A 16,051-nucleotide genomic window follows, 5' to 3' on the forward strand; every position below is an offset into this window, starting at 1 on the left:
CCCTGCTCAAGGTTATAAACTAATAAATGATTGGAATTCAGGCAGTCTGTTTCTGCAATACATGCTTAACCACTTTTCTAAGTTAACTCTCTCATGTGGACAATCTCCAAATTAAAATATGTCTATGTTCAAATTTCATTGTAAATCTGTTAAAAACTTAGAATGAATCACTTAAGAAAAGCAGCCTGGGATAGCCAAAAGAACATAGGATCTGGATTTAAATATTAGTATTATCTATTTCATTGGGCTGGTCTGAGAATTAAATGAAAAACAAACGAACAAACACATAATTGTTAATATAGTTCCTGATCCATTCAAAATGTTTTATTTTCCTCCCTTTACAATTTCTGAGCTCAGAACAATAAAGTTATAAATGGTAGTTAGAATTTCAAACTGGCCCACTTAATCTTCTCACCCCCTAATTCCAGTAGTTAACCTAAGGACTATTTACCTCTATGTTTCTACAGGGATAAGCAGAATTTTGTTTTCAGTTGTGTTAGGCTCCCTATTTTTCTACAGTTATTTTGAAAAACAAAGATGTAAACTAAATGAGTATGTTATACTTATGGGTAGACACTAGTATTTTAGGTGGATTTTGAGAGCTCCAAAGATGGCTTTTAATTGTTTAATAATTTCTCAATGTTAAGCATCAAATTACTTGTTAAATGTTTACGGATGAAGAGTGTACGCAGTTAAACTACGGTGGTTAGAGTAAAAATGTAACTCATTGCCAATAGTGAGGCAATCTTTTTAATGTAGTATGGCTATACACCTCTTTTACATAGTAGGGGGAAATTAATTTATTAAACATAGCATACATAAATTTTTATGAAGTAAGTTCAAAAGTAAACGCACCTGAGTACAATGGTATTAAATTCATTAACAGCTGGCCATTTATTGAGCCCTTAGTATGTCAAGCACTGGAATAAGTACTCTACAAGTATAACTTCACTTACTCTTCACATAACTCTTGTGACAGGTTCTTATATAAAAGGTGAGAAAACAGAGGCACAGAAAGATTAAGTCACTTGTAAGAATAAGTCATCACTAAGTGGCAGAGGCAGAATTTTCACTGAGGAAGTCAAATTAACTTTGAAAGGTAAAGTAAAGAACCACATAAATGAATCTTAGGTTTCATCTCCGATACAGGGATATATATGATAATGTATTCATATGGGTATGTACATGCATAATTTTATGACACTATCTCAATAAAAAAATTGTAAGTGAAGACAGGTATACAATTATAGGGTAAAATGTTTAGTTTGATTTCATTTCAAGAACAATTAAGAGAAAATCAGTTACCTACATAATCCTATAAGAATATATCTTCCATAGTTACCTTTTGAAGAAGAAAACTGGAGGCTGTTTATTGCACTTCTGATATCACCAGAACATCCATGACAGAGCGATTCTAGAGAAGTTTTATCAGGGACAGTAATATTTCCTCCATTCTAAAAACAGAAAATTAAATATTTTTAAATGTTTTTCTAAAACAAAAACCAAAAAACTCCCCTATTCTGTAAACTTAATGGAAGTACATTAGAATCTTTCAAATTTAAATGGTAAAAAGCCTCCATGTTAAATAACAATCTGCCTATGAAGGTACAAGAGTCAATGATTTAACACAGCTTAAGGTAAAATCTTAGGAGTATAAAATATTTTTGACTACATTATATTTTGGAGTTCTCTATTTCTTACTATACATACACACATACATATGTACAAACATATATGTACACACCCAGACATTGCGAAACATAAAAACAGTACACAAAAAATTTGAGAAATCTTTGAAATTTACATGAAAATTGCTAAACTTGGGTTTTCAACATATTAAATCAGTCTGTTTAGTATTAAAAAGCTACAACTGCATCAACTCATATTTATAGCCTAAGTTTCATACAAATATTTAAGATATAAAAAGTACATGTATATTTTTTATGTAAGCAAATTTAAAATATGTATATATATACTACATATCGCACCCTTGGTAGTGATATAAACATAAGGCAAGAAAAATTTATCTACCCCCTCTCACTACTCAGAAACTCCTAATAATTTACTGACATGACTTAAGTTGAATTTATGTAACTATTCACAGATTATCCCATTTTAGATTTTGTGAAAACTGATTAAAACAGAAAAATAGTACTGTGCTACAATCCTTCAATATATATTTTAACTTTATTAAGCAAAGCTGCTTCAAAAGTTTTTATGAAAAAGTTACTATCCTGTTTGTTTCCTCCAATCCTAATCTTTGTCAGAACTATTAACATTATAATGAATAACTTTCCAGACTTTCTGTGCATAAATATCTATAAGTATATAGTAGCTATAAGCATATGTAAACATATAGTGTTAATTTTTCAAACATAAGTAGGATCATACTATATTACTTTACAAGTTATTTTTTACTTAATATCATTCTTTGTGCTCTGTGAACAGCTTTAAAACTATTTCATTTTTTATTTCATTTAAAAAAAATGTTATGGGCATACCATAAGTTAATTAATATTTCCCCCACTGAAGGGATATTTATATTATTTCCAATTTTTCACCATATAGACACAAACACACACACACACACCTTTGCCAACATGCATGAATATTTCCGTAGAAGTAGAGTGTAACAATTATCAATTTTATTTTTCCTATCAGTGGTATGTAACAGTGCCCAATTTCCATATCTTTGGCAATCCTGTTTATCAATCTTTAAAATTTTTTGCTATCTGATACATGGAAATGGAAATATGATATGAATTTCTCTGATTATGAGTGGGGCTGAACACCCCCCTCATATCTACCAGCCATTCAAATTTGTGTACTGGCTTCTGTTCTTAGCTTTTATAGGCATGTTGTTATATATTCAGATGTTAATGCTTTTTCTGTTACATAAATTATAAATAAATTCTATTCTCATGCTTATTTTTTAACCTACCTTATCATGACTAGTCATTTCCTACAGTTCTCATTTTTAAAAAATAAACCCATGGTTTTCAGGCTTTTTTTCTTGCTTAGAAAGATATCCATAACCTAAAGTCACTATTTTTTCCTAATACTCTTCTAATTTTTATTTCTGTATTTAAACCTTTTAATCCATCTGGAAATTATTTTTGTGCATAGCATGAAGCAAAGATGTGACCTTATATTTTTCCACATGGACATCCAATTGTTTTGGCACCACTTATGAACTATCATAGTCAACTCTTTCCTCATTTATTTCATATAGAAAATTCCTATTTATACATATTGATCCATCTCTATGCTGTCTTCTCATTTTTAATTCTTCTATTTGTCTATTACTGTGCCAATACCACAGTGTTATAATTTCCATAGTCTTATATTACATTCCAATACCCAGATAGCAAGCCTTTCTTCACCATTCTTTAACATAACTTTCTTGCTCATGCCTGTGAAGTTCTCTTCCAGATTAACTTCATTTTTATTGTAAATAAATTAAAAAATTGTTTTGACAGCACTTGTTTTTGAAAAATTCTAGATACAGGTTACTGGCCTAAAAAGAAATGTAATTTGAAATCATGATGCTTGGTAGCTGAAGAAAATAACATGGATGTTAATTATTATAACATGTAGATGTGGCTAAAATGTGTGATTAGCAGTTCTTTCCACACTTTACATATCTAATGATTTCAGAAAAGACTAGAGATCATTTGTCCTATAAAAATATAGAAACATCTATTTAAACTAAAAAACCCCCACACATTTGAGATATTCAACACTCTTATTACAGTAGTCCCACCTTATCTTAGGTTCCACTTTCCATGGTTTCAGTTAACCATGGTCAACTGCAGTCTGAAAATATTAAATAAAAAAACTCCAGAAATACACAATTCGTAAGTTATAATATTGCACGCTGTTCTGAGTAGCGTGATGAAATCTTGAACTGTCTAGTCCATTCTGCCCAGGACATGAATCATCCCTTTGTCTAGTATGTCCAAGCTGTATATAATCCCTGCCAGCTAGTCACTCAGTAGCTGTCTCAGTTATCAGACTGACTGTTGCAATATTGCAGTGCTTGTGTTCAAGCAACTCTTATTTTATTGCTATAATTGTTTTATTTTATTGTTAGTTATTGCTGTTAATCTCTTACTGTGCCTAATTTACAAATTAAATTTTATCATAGGTATGAATGTTTAGGAAAACAAAAGTAAATAGGGGTTCAGCATTACCCACAGTTTCAAGTATCCACTGGGGGTCCTGAAACATATACCCACAGATAAGGGGGGGACTACTATACAACTAGTTCACCTAAGATGTCACAATATTTCTTAATATAATTAACTAGCTATGGAAAGCCAGAGATTAAACTCTTCTTTAGATCTTCCTAAACTATCATTATCATCCTTGGAGATCCCAGACAGTATCATAACATTTGATTTTATAAAAGCTTAAAGGACTTGCACAGTGTTTGTTGTTGTTCCTGTGATGTACCACATCAATCATGACAGTTCTAACATTCCCACAGACCAGCTATTTAAGATATAGCTTGTTAACTACATAACAAAGAAGTTATGGTATTCTCTTTTTACTCGTATAATATAACTGACAAAAGTAAATGCTTTTGCAATTTAATGACTTAATCTTAAAAGAAGTTTTCAGTTAATGTGATAAAAATAGTATAGTATTATTTCTTAATTTTTGTTTAATTAAAAAAATTTTAAGTTATAATTTGTAATTATGTTTATAGTAGAGAATATAGTTTTTAAAAAGGCAATAAAAAAATCACAAGTGATCCAACTATCCAGAACTAATCACACTTAGCATTTGAAGTACTTTTAGTATGTGTAGGTATGTATGTGTATATATACATCTTGTTTTGACTGACAATTGTTTTGCTTCAGCATAGTAAATTGAAGTCAGAACAAGACATCAAACCCATCCGATATTTAATAGTTGTGGGATACTATGTAAGTTATTTCCCACCAAAGCTCTTTCCTTACCTGTATAATAGGGATAATGTACCAATTTTATTTGGTTATGGTGAGGTTTAATAAGATCAAGTAAGAAACAATACTTTGTATAGTGCCTGACATACAAAAGGCTGAAAATATTTCTACTGCTGGCATTATATAACTCTGTTTCTTACTATTTTTTAATGTGACAGTAAATTGTATTTTCTCATGCCATTAAAGATTCTCAAAACACTAATTAATAATATAATAGCTCACCACAGTAACTGGTTCCTCATTATTGCACTTTATTATTATTTATAGTCACTTATGTTTTCATTATTAATAGCCATTATTTACTTAGCTAAATGCTCTACAGACATACATTTTTTTGTTTAATCCTCAAAACCACCTCTCCTTGGGATTTATTTGGATCTCTTGGATCTCTCAATTCCTGGGATCTAGCAGTGAAAAACACACACACACACACACACACACACATACACACACACACACACGTATCACATAAGATCTAGAATCATACTGCTGGAAGCAGAAGTTCCATCAATTTATTTTAACACCATCTTGATTTGAAAAATAGAAAAAAATGAGACATTAAAAGTGACAACAGCTGTTTCACAATAATGTTAACATACTTAACATATTTAACACTTAAAAATGCTTAAGATGATATATTTAATAACACTGTAACGCTGTATTATATATTTGAAAATTGCTAAGAGAGTAAATCTTAAATGTTCTCACCATGAAAAGAAATGGTAATTATGAAAAGAAATGGTAATTATGAGATGTGATGGAGGTATTAGGTAACGCTATGGGTGGTAATCATTTTATAATACATAAGTGTTTCAAATCAACATGTTTTAAAACTTAGACTTAGATGACTATATCTCAATAAAGCTGGAAAAAATAGTTAAGATGGTATATTTTATGATGTGCTTTTTACCACAAAAAAAAAAAAAATCACTAAATTAAAAGTGACAACAGGAAAAAGTAGCTAAACTATTGATAACTAAAGTACATAGATGCCGAAAACAGTTTCTTGAAAACAGACACATTTTAGAATACTAAGGAGCAAATGGAAATTTACCTTGATGTGAAAGAGAAAGCTAAGTTTAATAATAGAAAAAGGTTAACAATTTTTTAAATCAATACTTCCTACATTTTCTAAAATGATATTTTATTAGTGTCATTTAAAAAATTAGAAAATTTTACTTTTAAAGCTGAAAAATATGTGTCTCCGTCTCAAGTTTACATAATACCAATTAAGTTTGGTTTTCTATAATTAAAATGTAAGATTCAAATTAATCGGTTTTTAAAAGACTTACCTTATTAGCCTCTATTGTCACTATTCGATTAAGAAATTTCATCATAATTGTTGGTGCCACAGGGTTGAAACTGTCAAAAATTTTACAAAGAAAGATAGTGGTTAAATGATTAATTTAAAAATACAATTTGCATGTGAACATTATAAGCGGAAATTTCATTCTTACCTAATGTTTGATATAGCACACTCTTCTTGAATTTCTTTGGGAAATAGTAACCTTTGATTGCTATCTCCACTGAGACTGTCAGATATTATAAATATTAGAGGGCATCGACCAATCTGTACATACTTCCTAAAATAAAATATAGCAATGTTGAAATTTAAGCCACTTGCCATTTAATTTGGAGTTTTAGAAAACGTCACTAAAACTCACCTGAGAACTTCATGTAAAGTATGAGAATCTCGATAAAACTGGTTAGGTAAATCCTATTGAAAACACATGACAAATATACTTGTTCAGTTTTAGTCGCGTGCAGATTTATATTTGCCGGCACAGGAAAAAACGTTTTCTATTCAATGTATTGTAGCTAGAACTTTTGTACAAATTATGGGAAATATGAAAAGGCTGATATCCTAATGCATCAATGGGAAACCCAATTTTCACCCAAATTTCTTAGGGTCACCACTAAACATCATTTTCCAAATATTTCTTTTGCTTTTTTACACTTAAGCCTCTAGGTTTTTAAAAAGATTTTTTAAATTAGTTCCAATTATACAGAACATTCGTTAGACATTTATAGTTTATAAAAATATCCCCCCGATTACTCTTATCTTCCCTCTGGCTCTACACCTTGCCATGACAGTATTATTGCTGACTGCATTCCCAACCTGCTCCCCACCCCCGTGACCATCTATCAACAACTAATTTGTACTTCTTTAACTCTTCATCCTAAGCCATTAATTTTTAAAGTTCCTTAACCTACAGCTACTCTTCTCAAGTTTACTGAACAGGTTTTAACGTTTCTGCTATCACAAAGCCACACTATTTTACCACTATTAATACCATGGAGAGAGTTAATGTCATTATCATGTAAGATATATCTTTCAATTGTTTACTCAATAATTACAGCAGGATTTTAAAAGTTGTACTTACTTCAACCAGAATTATCTTCTTATCAGTTCTCAGGTCATCTCCAAGCATTTGTAGTTTGTTATATTTTGTTGCTCTTAGTAGAAACTCTTTAAAAACTGCTATCTGAGACTGATAGGGAAATATATGAAAGCTTGATTCTGAAAGGAAACACATTTAACTCTTTTATTTTCAACAAATTATATAACCCTCAATATTACACATAGGCATATAATATATTCATATATGTTAACAAACATATTTACATACGCAAGAACAGCTCACAATACTATAGAATGTTTTCTAATTAGATAAAACTATTCAAATTTAGAATAGGATATTCGTTTTCAAAAGACAAGAGTTCTCATGGACATCAGGAACTTTTCAATACCAATGAATGTTAACTGACTTCAGAACACAGCTGTATTCCATACAACTGGTAAAAAATACTTATGACTTTGACTATATAATGAAGACTTTCCAAATAAGTGATTATAAATAATTTTCAATAACAAAGATTTAACAACAAAAGCAGAATGACTGATTAGTGAATTAGGGAATAAAGGAAATTTTCTGAAGACATGTTTTATATAGAAGACTGTTTATAAAGACCTGCTACATTTTCAAAAGTAATGTTACTGTTTAGAAAGCAGTAAAAATTCCCAGAGTACAGGATATTAGCAACATAAGGGTGTGCATACCAAGAATATAATATGCACAGAACATATTTAAAAAGATCCCAGAGAAGGGATTTTGAGGAATATTCCACATTAAAATAAACTGTTCTTCTACAGAACCCCTTTCATTTCAAAGTGGCCTAGGAGATTTGGCTACCTCTAGTTTAGTTACCTACAGTAGCAATAAGAAAATGAAAGTTAAAAATAATCATGCTGGAGGATATAATCATACATGTGAAGTTATTATGCACCAAATCTTTAAATTGGTACTGCTATTATTTTTGGATGTTTGTCTTAAGGTCTTTTTCCAAATTTCAAAGAGTCTTTGCTTATGTATTGATTTGATTTGATATGATCAGGTCTGACCTAAGTTCTCTTCACTTGTTTGGAGGTAACTTTGATATATCTTAAAGCTTGATTTACATTTAAACAAAAAGATTTTATTTACAGACTAATTTCCTAGCCAGAGCCTGAAAAAAAGTACATGAATAATGCAGATTAGCCTATTACTTAACAAAACAGAGAAGACAATCCTCAAAGAATCCCATTCTTCTCTACTGGAGCCACTTTTCTTCTCCTGAAATTACTTCTCTCTGACACTGGGAAGTATAGGAGAAAATGCACTCATATAGTTTCATCTGATTGCTACTCTGACTTTGAGAAGCAGTTGGTAGTGGGCAGATGCCAATCTAGTATAAGAGAGGCAATATCTTTTTTTCAAAAACATACACCAAAAAGGTTCTTAGGAATCTTAATGACATGGATGGGAAGTTTGTTTCAAAAGTTGTTTAATAAACACAGACTTTTCCCAGAATTTCCATTACCTTTACAGCAAACCTTACCAGGACTAAATATCTCTTTGAAATCATCTTTTTGGAAGTCTGGTAAAACTGGATTAATCCATTCTTGTACTTGAATACCATGCTCCTTTGATAGTATTTTTATAGTTGTTGTTTTTCCACATCCAGGAGGCCCTGTTATTAATAAAATAGATCCGCCCTAAAACCAAACACAATAAAAATCAAAATCAGTAGAATGCTACAATATGATGTTTGAATTTTCTTTCTAAATATTAGTTACTTCTATAAATATTTACTGAATGTCTGGTATAAGCAAACTACATTTCACAATAACCCGAGATGAAATAAACCAGCTTTAGATAAAATAAAATAATCTTATTTCCTGAACTTTTAAAGTGTAGCCAAATTAAACAACTAAACTTCGGCTGGATTAAGGAGGCAATTTTTGCAACAAATATTTTTAGAGGTTACTGGAAAATTCAATCTTGATACAGAGAACTCTCTTTAAATTATATACTTTAATATTATACAATATCCTAATGAGAAGACTTCAGTTTGGATATCAGATTCTTTAATAAATGTAGAAACATTTATCAGAGAGAAGACTCTAAACAGAAACTGAGGCAGGATAGCCTGTGGAAGTTCCACCTCCCCTCCAGGACCTGGTTCTGGAATTTTTCCTCAGTCCCCTACTCGGTCCTCTTCCTGCAGCTCTGGAATTTCTTCCTTGTCCCTTACTCAAACCTTCTGATTTCAAGCTTGAGATCCCAGCAAGAGAAACAAGTCAAGGCTAGGACTTAAGACAGCAGTCCTTGGGCCGCCTCTTCCCCTCCAGGTGGCATGGGAAACAAGCCAAAACTGGGAAGCAAGGCTGATAGCCTTGGGACACTCCCCAAACCCCAAGAAAACAATAGCACATAATTCTGACAGGCAGACTCTCTTAGCTGCCCACACTTTTCTCTTAAGTGTGTACTTTCCCTTTAATAAAACTTACTTTCCTGCTTACTGTTGCTTGTATCCTTGAATTCTGTCTCATAGCATAAGACAAGAACCTCTCATCACTGGAGTTCTGGGGTCTGGGTCCCTCTTTGGACCTCTACCCTGTTGAGCTCTCCAGTAACAAGACTGGAGTGTAGGTCCCAATAATATTCCCTCATACAGTAAATCTGACCAAAAAGTTAAAGCCATAGATCTTTATGAATTATTGTTTTGGTTTTCCTTGGATAAATACCCAGAAGTACAACTGCTGGGTCAAAAGGTATATCCATTTTTAATTTTTTGAGAAACTTCCAGACTGTTTCCCATAGCAGTTGTACCAATTTGCAATCCTACCAACAGTATATGAGTTCTCTTTTCTCCGCATCCTTGCCAACATTTGTTTTTTGATTTATTGATGATAACCATTCTGATGGGTGTGAGGTAATAGCTCATTGTGGTTTTAATTTGCATTTCTCTGGTGATTAGTGACCTTGAGCAGCTTTTCATAGGTCTATTGGCCATCTGTATTTCCTCTTTGGAGAAATAGCTGTTCAGGTCTTCTGCCCATTTTTTAATTGGATTTTGTTGTTGTTGTTGTTGTTGAGTTGTATGAGTTCTTTATATATTTTGGATATTAACCTCTTATCAGACGTATCATAAGTGAATATCTTCTCCCAGTTGGTTGTCTTTTTGTTTTATTGATGGGTTTCCTTTGCTGTAGAAAAACTTTTTAGTTTGATGTAGCCCCATTTGTTTATTTTTCCTTTTGTTTCCCTTGCCCGAGGAGATATATCCAAAAAGAAATTACTGTTAGCAATACTGGAGAGTTTACTGCCTGTTTTCTTCTAAAAGTTTTATGGTTTCAGTTCTTACATTTAAGACTTTAATCTATTTTGAGTCTATTCTTGTATATGGTGTAAGGTGGTCCAGCTTCTTCTTCTTCTGTATCTGTCCAATTTTCCCAGCAGCATTTATCAAAGAGACTGTCTTTACCCCATTATATATTCTTGCCTTCTCTGTCATATATTAAGTGAGCATATAAGCGGGGATTTATTTCTGGGCTCTCTATTCTGTTCCATTGATCAAGGTATCTATTTTTATGCCAGTACCATGCTGTTTTGATTACCATAGCCTTGTAGTATAGTATAATTCCTAAAGATCTGTGCACCCCTATGTTCATGGCAGTACAATTTATCATAGCCATGTAACGGAAGCAACCTAAATTCCTGTCAATAGACAACTAAATAAAGAAGTCATGGTTCACATATACAATGGAATATTACTTGGCCATTAAAAAAATGAAATCCTACCATTTGCAATGACATGGACCTAGAGGTTATTATGCTGAGTGAAATAAGTCAGACAGAGAAAGATAAATACCATATGATTTCACTTATATGCAGAATCTAAGGAACAAAAAGAACAAAAGAATCAAAAACAGACTCACAAATATAGAGGACAATGTGGTGACGAACAGAGGGGAGTGGGGTTGAGTGGTTGGAAGAATGGGGTGAAGGGTTAAGGAAGTACAAATTAGTAAATGATAGATAGTCACAGGGATAGGGAGCACAGCACAGGGAATGCAGTTAGCCTTAATGTAATGACTAGGTAGAGAGCCAGAGGAGAAAAAGAGCAATTAGGAGGATCGTTTTATAAACTATGTGTGTCTAACCAATATACTATATACTTAAAATTAATAAATTTTTTTAAAAAGCAAAAAAAGTCGGGAAGATTTCCTACGTCTAGTGGTGGGCTATAATCCTTGCTCATTTGTTTACCTTTATTAACTAGTATAAGTAAAGGCCTGTGTACTTGGACCCAGAAGAGCGCCAGTTCCACTTTTTTTAATGGATGTGCACATGAGTTACAGTGCTATTAGCCATGAATTTAATGTTAATGATTTAGTGATGTATACTAAATAAGGTGTCTTTAAATAGGCAGACACATAAAACATGTTGATGTAAATGTCCCTGGAGGAACATTAGGTTTCACAGGAACCTAACCTTGTATTTCTCTTAGGAACAATGGTTCAGTATTTGCTAATTCTTTGTTTGTGATAACTTTATGGAATATAACTAATGCAAATAATAAGAACTGACTACTTCCAAGCAAATTATTTTTTAAAAAGAAGAGGAAGCTCAAGCAGGGGAAGTCAGTATTTTTCTCATGTAATAGATTTAAGTGTCTATTTTTTGACACAGTGAGTAGGAACTACATAACAAAAGCTTTGCTTCCAGTAATAAAATTGGAAAGTAGTCTCCTATAAGACTATAAGACACTAAAAAATAAAAATTGTATACATTGTAATAGAAATTTACTATATTTTTAAGAAGTTATCCTGAATAATTAAGTCAGTAAATATCTGAAGTACTTACAAGAAATTTTAAAATAATAATTTTAGCTTGCTCATACAGAAATCTAGAAGTTACCAAAATTTCTCTGAATAAAAATGTCTTGTAATTAGTGACATCATTGAAACCTTTATATGACAGAGAATATATATGATTGGTTAAAGTCTAAGTTCTTAGAAAAAAACTTTAAAACTATAGAGGAAATATTTTCCCCAATACCTGTATATATATACACATAACTTAGTTTATCCAACTGGTAGAATAATAATAATATTACATGTGCAGGTTTAAGATATGATGTTTTTACTAAAAAAGTCCTGATAAGTGAGACAACACAGAGGACTCTGGAAAATATAAACTATTATCTAAGTTGACCAAACAAATCAATGAGGAAAAGCCTGGATCTATGAGGTGCATCAGGAAAACTGCCCAAGAATGTATACTCGGGGAAGAGAGATGATTTTTATGAGCCAGCAGGAGAATACATTGAAAATCCATCTTGTATATGCTATCTTAACACTAACCCAAAGGCTTAGATCTGCAAGCTAGACAGAAAGGACCAGGATTCAAACGAGGACCTGTTACCACTGGAAGCAAGGAAAACACCAACTGCTTCATTTCAAAGTTGAAAATTAAAGGAAATGATTTAAAATGTATCCTGTCTTTCCAGTTGAAACTGTATTCAAAAGTAACTAACTAGCCCCACTCAGTGATGGCAAACTTTCCTTATAGAAAATGCCAGCTAACAACTATAGAAATAACGATAGAATTTAAAAATCGCCATTTCATAATCTTAACAAAATAAATGATTCAGGCAAAGACAGAAAATAAATGCTAAAATACAAAGGTGAAAGACTGCTGGGGAACTAGACACTTACATGTTGCCAAAGTATCTCCCTACAGATCAAGTACCAGTTGTAACGGAAAAAATTATTTTACAATAAAGATTTTTGACTGTCATCTCCTTAATCTAGCGATCAAACTTAACAGTAAAAACAGCAGAACCAGATATATTTTCTGATGTGATGCAATATAAAATAAACACCATGGCTTAATAAAGCATTCTTGCAAAAATATTCAACTTGAGTCTAATCAAGCCCTTGATTCAAACTTTTAAGTTACAGGAAATGCAGGATGGAAGAACAAGTTAGTCATTATGAGGAGGAAACAAACTGACAACTGCAGAACATGAGACTTCTACAAATCAACTGACCTGGCTTCTTCAATAAGTCAATATCTTGGAGAGAAAGAAAGGGTGAAGGGGACTGTTTTAGATTTAAAAAGACTTAAGAGATATAACAATCAAATGCAAGATGTGCTCCTTAATAAGATCCTGGTTGTAACCAATCAGCTATAAAATAAGACATTTTGAGAAAAGCTGGAGAAATGTTAATATGAACTAAGCATTAGATAACATTAGGGAATTACAGTAAATTTTGTTAGATAGAATGATAGTACATAGTTAATTAGGAAAATTAAAAAAAGAAAAAACAGAGGCATACCGAGGTTTCTAAAAGTCTGACCAAAATGTCACATATTTATAATTTATTTTAAAATACAAAGGCAAAAAACGATGGCTATATTATGGGTATGAGTATGGATTAATTTACTATTCTATTTTCCTTTATGCTTGAAGAATCTTAAAATAAAGTTTAAAAAGAGAATATTCTAGCTTAGGGGCCAAGCATAATTGTGGAATTAGGAAGTGAAAAAAGAAACATCGGTGTAAAATGAATGATGACTGCTTTAGATTATATTTAGTATGAAAACTGGTATGTAATTTGCCTGCTTGCTTCAGGGTGAAATAATCTGATATGCAAACTACACTACCACCCTAACTAGTTTGCTATATTTCATGTTTATGACTGGACATAAGAAGGAAAAAGAAATTTAAATAAAGGGGAAAACTCGGTCTCAGAATCTTTTAGTGGGGCCAGAAATAGATAAAACCAGAGTTTTCCATGACAAGTGATATGAATTTATTTGGTCATCATGAAATTTAATTTCTTATATCCATCTATAAGTGAGAGGAACATTTGATATTAAATATGTAAAACACATTTTTTTATTCAATTACCTGTTTTGGCTGCCTTTCTAATACTTCAGATTTTAACCAGGTTTCAACTTCTTCAATTTTCTTTTTATGCACAGCAAGTTCATGCTAAAAATTTCAAGTTTAAAATAAACATTTTTAAGGAAAAAAACTAGCAAACAAGTAACATGCTATAGTAATAAAACAGACTGATTATACTTAATTTTTTCTATTGTTATGAAAAAAATTGGTTTTTAAAAATTATTTATTTTTAATTCTTTAATGTCACCACATTTTGACCTCTTTTATCCTATCTACCTTCCTCTCCCCATCCCAACCTCTGGTAACTACTAGTCTATTGTTCTTGTCCATGAGTCCCTGTCCTGTTCATTTATTACTTTTAAGTTTATAGAAAAAATTCTGTTTTTAGGCTAACGTCATTGTACGAAAATTTTGGACAGGTTTGGAATTATAAAATTTTTTAAAAACTTAAAATACATTTTTGGAAAGGAATAAATAGGGAGAGGTATTATATTTAGAAGAAAAGAAAAACCCAGAGTGATCTATGTTGAGGGTAAATTTAAACCAAGACAAATAACCAATGATACAACTTCAGAACAACTGTTGAGAAAATCTGCACCTTGGAACATAAAAAACCTACAAATTATTATTTTTTCCCTAAATTATTTAGATAAAAAGATTTTTATGAGTAACAATCTAAAAATGCACAGCTCTCTCCTTCCTGAAATTACACAACCCATTTGCATGCTATTTAGTACCTGAGTTTCTGGTTTATATTTATCCACCCATGGTTCATTTTCCGACAGATATTCTTCTGAATTTTCTAGACCATAAAACTGTTCTGAGGAGGATAGCTTTCCTCTTTTCCTAGTTGGAAATCTGCAACTTTCTAATGTGGAAGGCACATTTTTTCTTCTATGACTTGAATTATTCACACCTAATGATGTGGCAGTAATAGTAGAGATGCTTGTATTCCCTGAAAAATCATCAAAGGATGGGTCTACCCAGTCTGTAACCTGAAAAAAAGAAATCATGCAAACACTATTACATTTTTTTTGCATCTATTCCCTATATAATTGAACTACGGCGTAAAAAAAATTTGTATATTTGCAGCATTTAAAATAAAAATATCACAAAATAGCTCTTTAATAGTTCTTTTTCTACTTTACAATAAATACATACTTGTCTACTTGACCATGGTAATAATGAATGGCATATAAAGGAATAAAAAATTTTTATTCCTTTATATGACATTTTTATTAATATAATCTTCCCAGGATAAAGAGTAAGCTGATTATTTTTAAATTCATTTGTATAACTGAAACATAAATATTCAAATTACCAAAAAGGCAAAACAAGATAAATAAAATACTATTTTAACCATTCACAATGTGAGAAGTGTAACACTTCTGCCTTGACCACGTTAATACATTACATTTCATACATTCGAATTATCCCTAACAGCTTTAAGACTTTGTGAAGATGTAGTCTAAGAATTCTGATGCCATAATTTGTATATATGACTTGATTATATTCATTCCTCTTTTAAGGATGAGGGTTAGGAATATTATTAGTAGTAGGTAAAGAACTGAAAACCTCTGGGAAAAAACTTGAGTCATAGCAATCCAATTCATTTCCTTCTCTTCAAGAGACTGTCAGTATTACCATAATTTTGGCCCCTTTCCTCAGTTTTTAAGAGTATATAAAAATATTATGTCTAGTAAAATTTTTGATAGCAATTCTGATCTATGTTACTTACACATTTTGCAGTTTTATTTCTTGCATAAATGTGAAAAAAAAGGGGGGGAGAGAACCAGTAAAGTTAAATAATTTACTTAAGATGTGAGAAAAATCTGATCAAC

The 16,051-nt window shown here is 31.5% G+C and overlaps 1 protein-coding gene across 4 annotated transcripts in view; it reads right to left on the reverse strand.

Annotated features, from left to right (window-relative positions):
* RAD17 (RAD17 checkpoint clamp loader component) overlaps positions 1 to 16,051 on the reverse strand; it is a 35,461-nt gene that overhangs the window by 17,512 nt on the left and 1,898 nt on the right. For 3 of the 4 annotated variants that reach the window (XM_036225556.1, XM_036225557.1, XM_036225559.1), the window contains 8 exons: positions 14,948 to 15,205; positions 14,214 to 14,297; positions 8,850 to 9,006; positions 7,355 to 7,491; positions 6,635 to 6,687; positions 6,428 to 6,553; positions 6,263 to 6,332; positions 1,343 to 1,454 (listed from right to left, as the gene is read on the reverse strand). In XM_036225556.1, the coding sequence (XP_036081449.1) occupies positions 1,343 to 1,454; positions 6,263 to 6,332; positions 6,428 to 6,553; positions 6,635 to 6,687; positions 7,355 to 7,491; positions 8,850 to 9,006; positions 14,214 to 14,297; positions 14,948 to 15,205 (997 nt within the window). Of the gene's footprint in view, positions 1 to 1,342; positions 1,455 to 6,262; positions 6,333 to 6,427; positions 6,554 to 6,634; positions 6,688 to 7,354; positions 7,492 to 8,849; positions 9,007 to 14,213; positions 14,298 to 14,947; positions 15,231 to 16,051 lie in introns of all 4 variants that reach the window. The other variant, XM_036225558.1, reaches the window with a different exon arrangement.

The sequence above is a fragment of the Rousettus aegyptiacus genome, unplaced genomic scaffold (assembly GCF_014176215.1).
Source record: "Rousettus aegyptiacus isolate mRouAeg1 unplaced genomic scaffold, mRouAeg1.p scaffold_m13_p_8, whole genome shotgun sequence".
Lineage (NCBI taxonomy): Eukaryota > Metazoa > Chordata > Mammalia > Chiroptera > Pteropodidae > Rousettus > Rousettus aegyptiacus.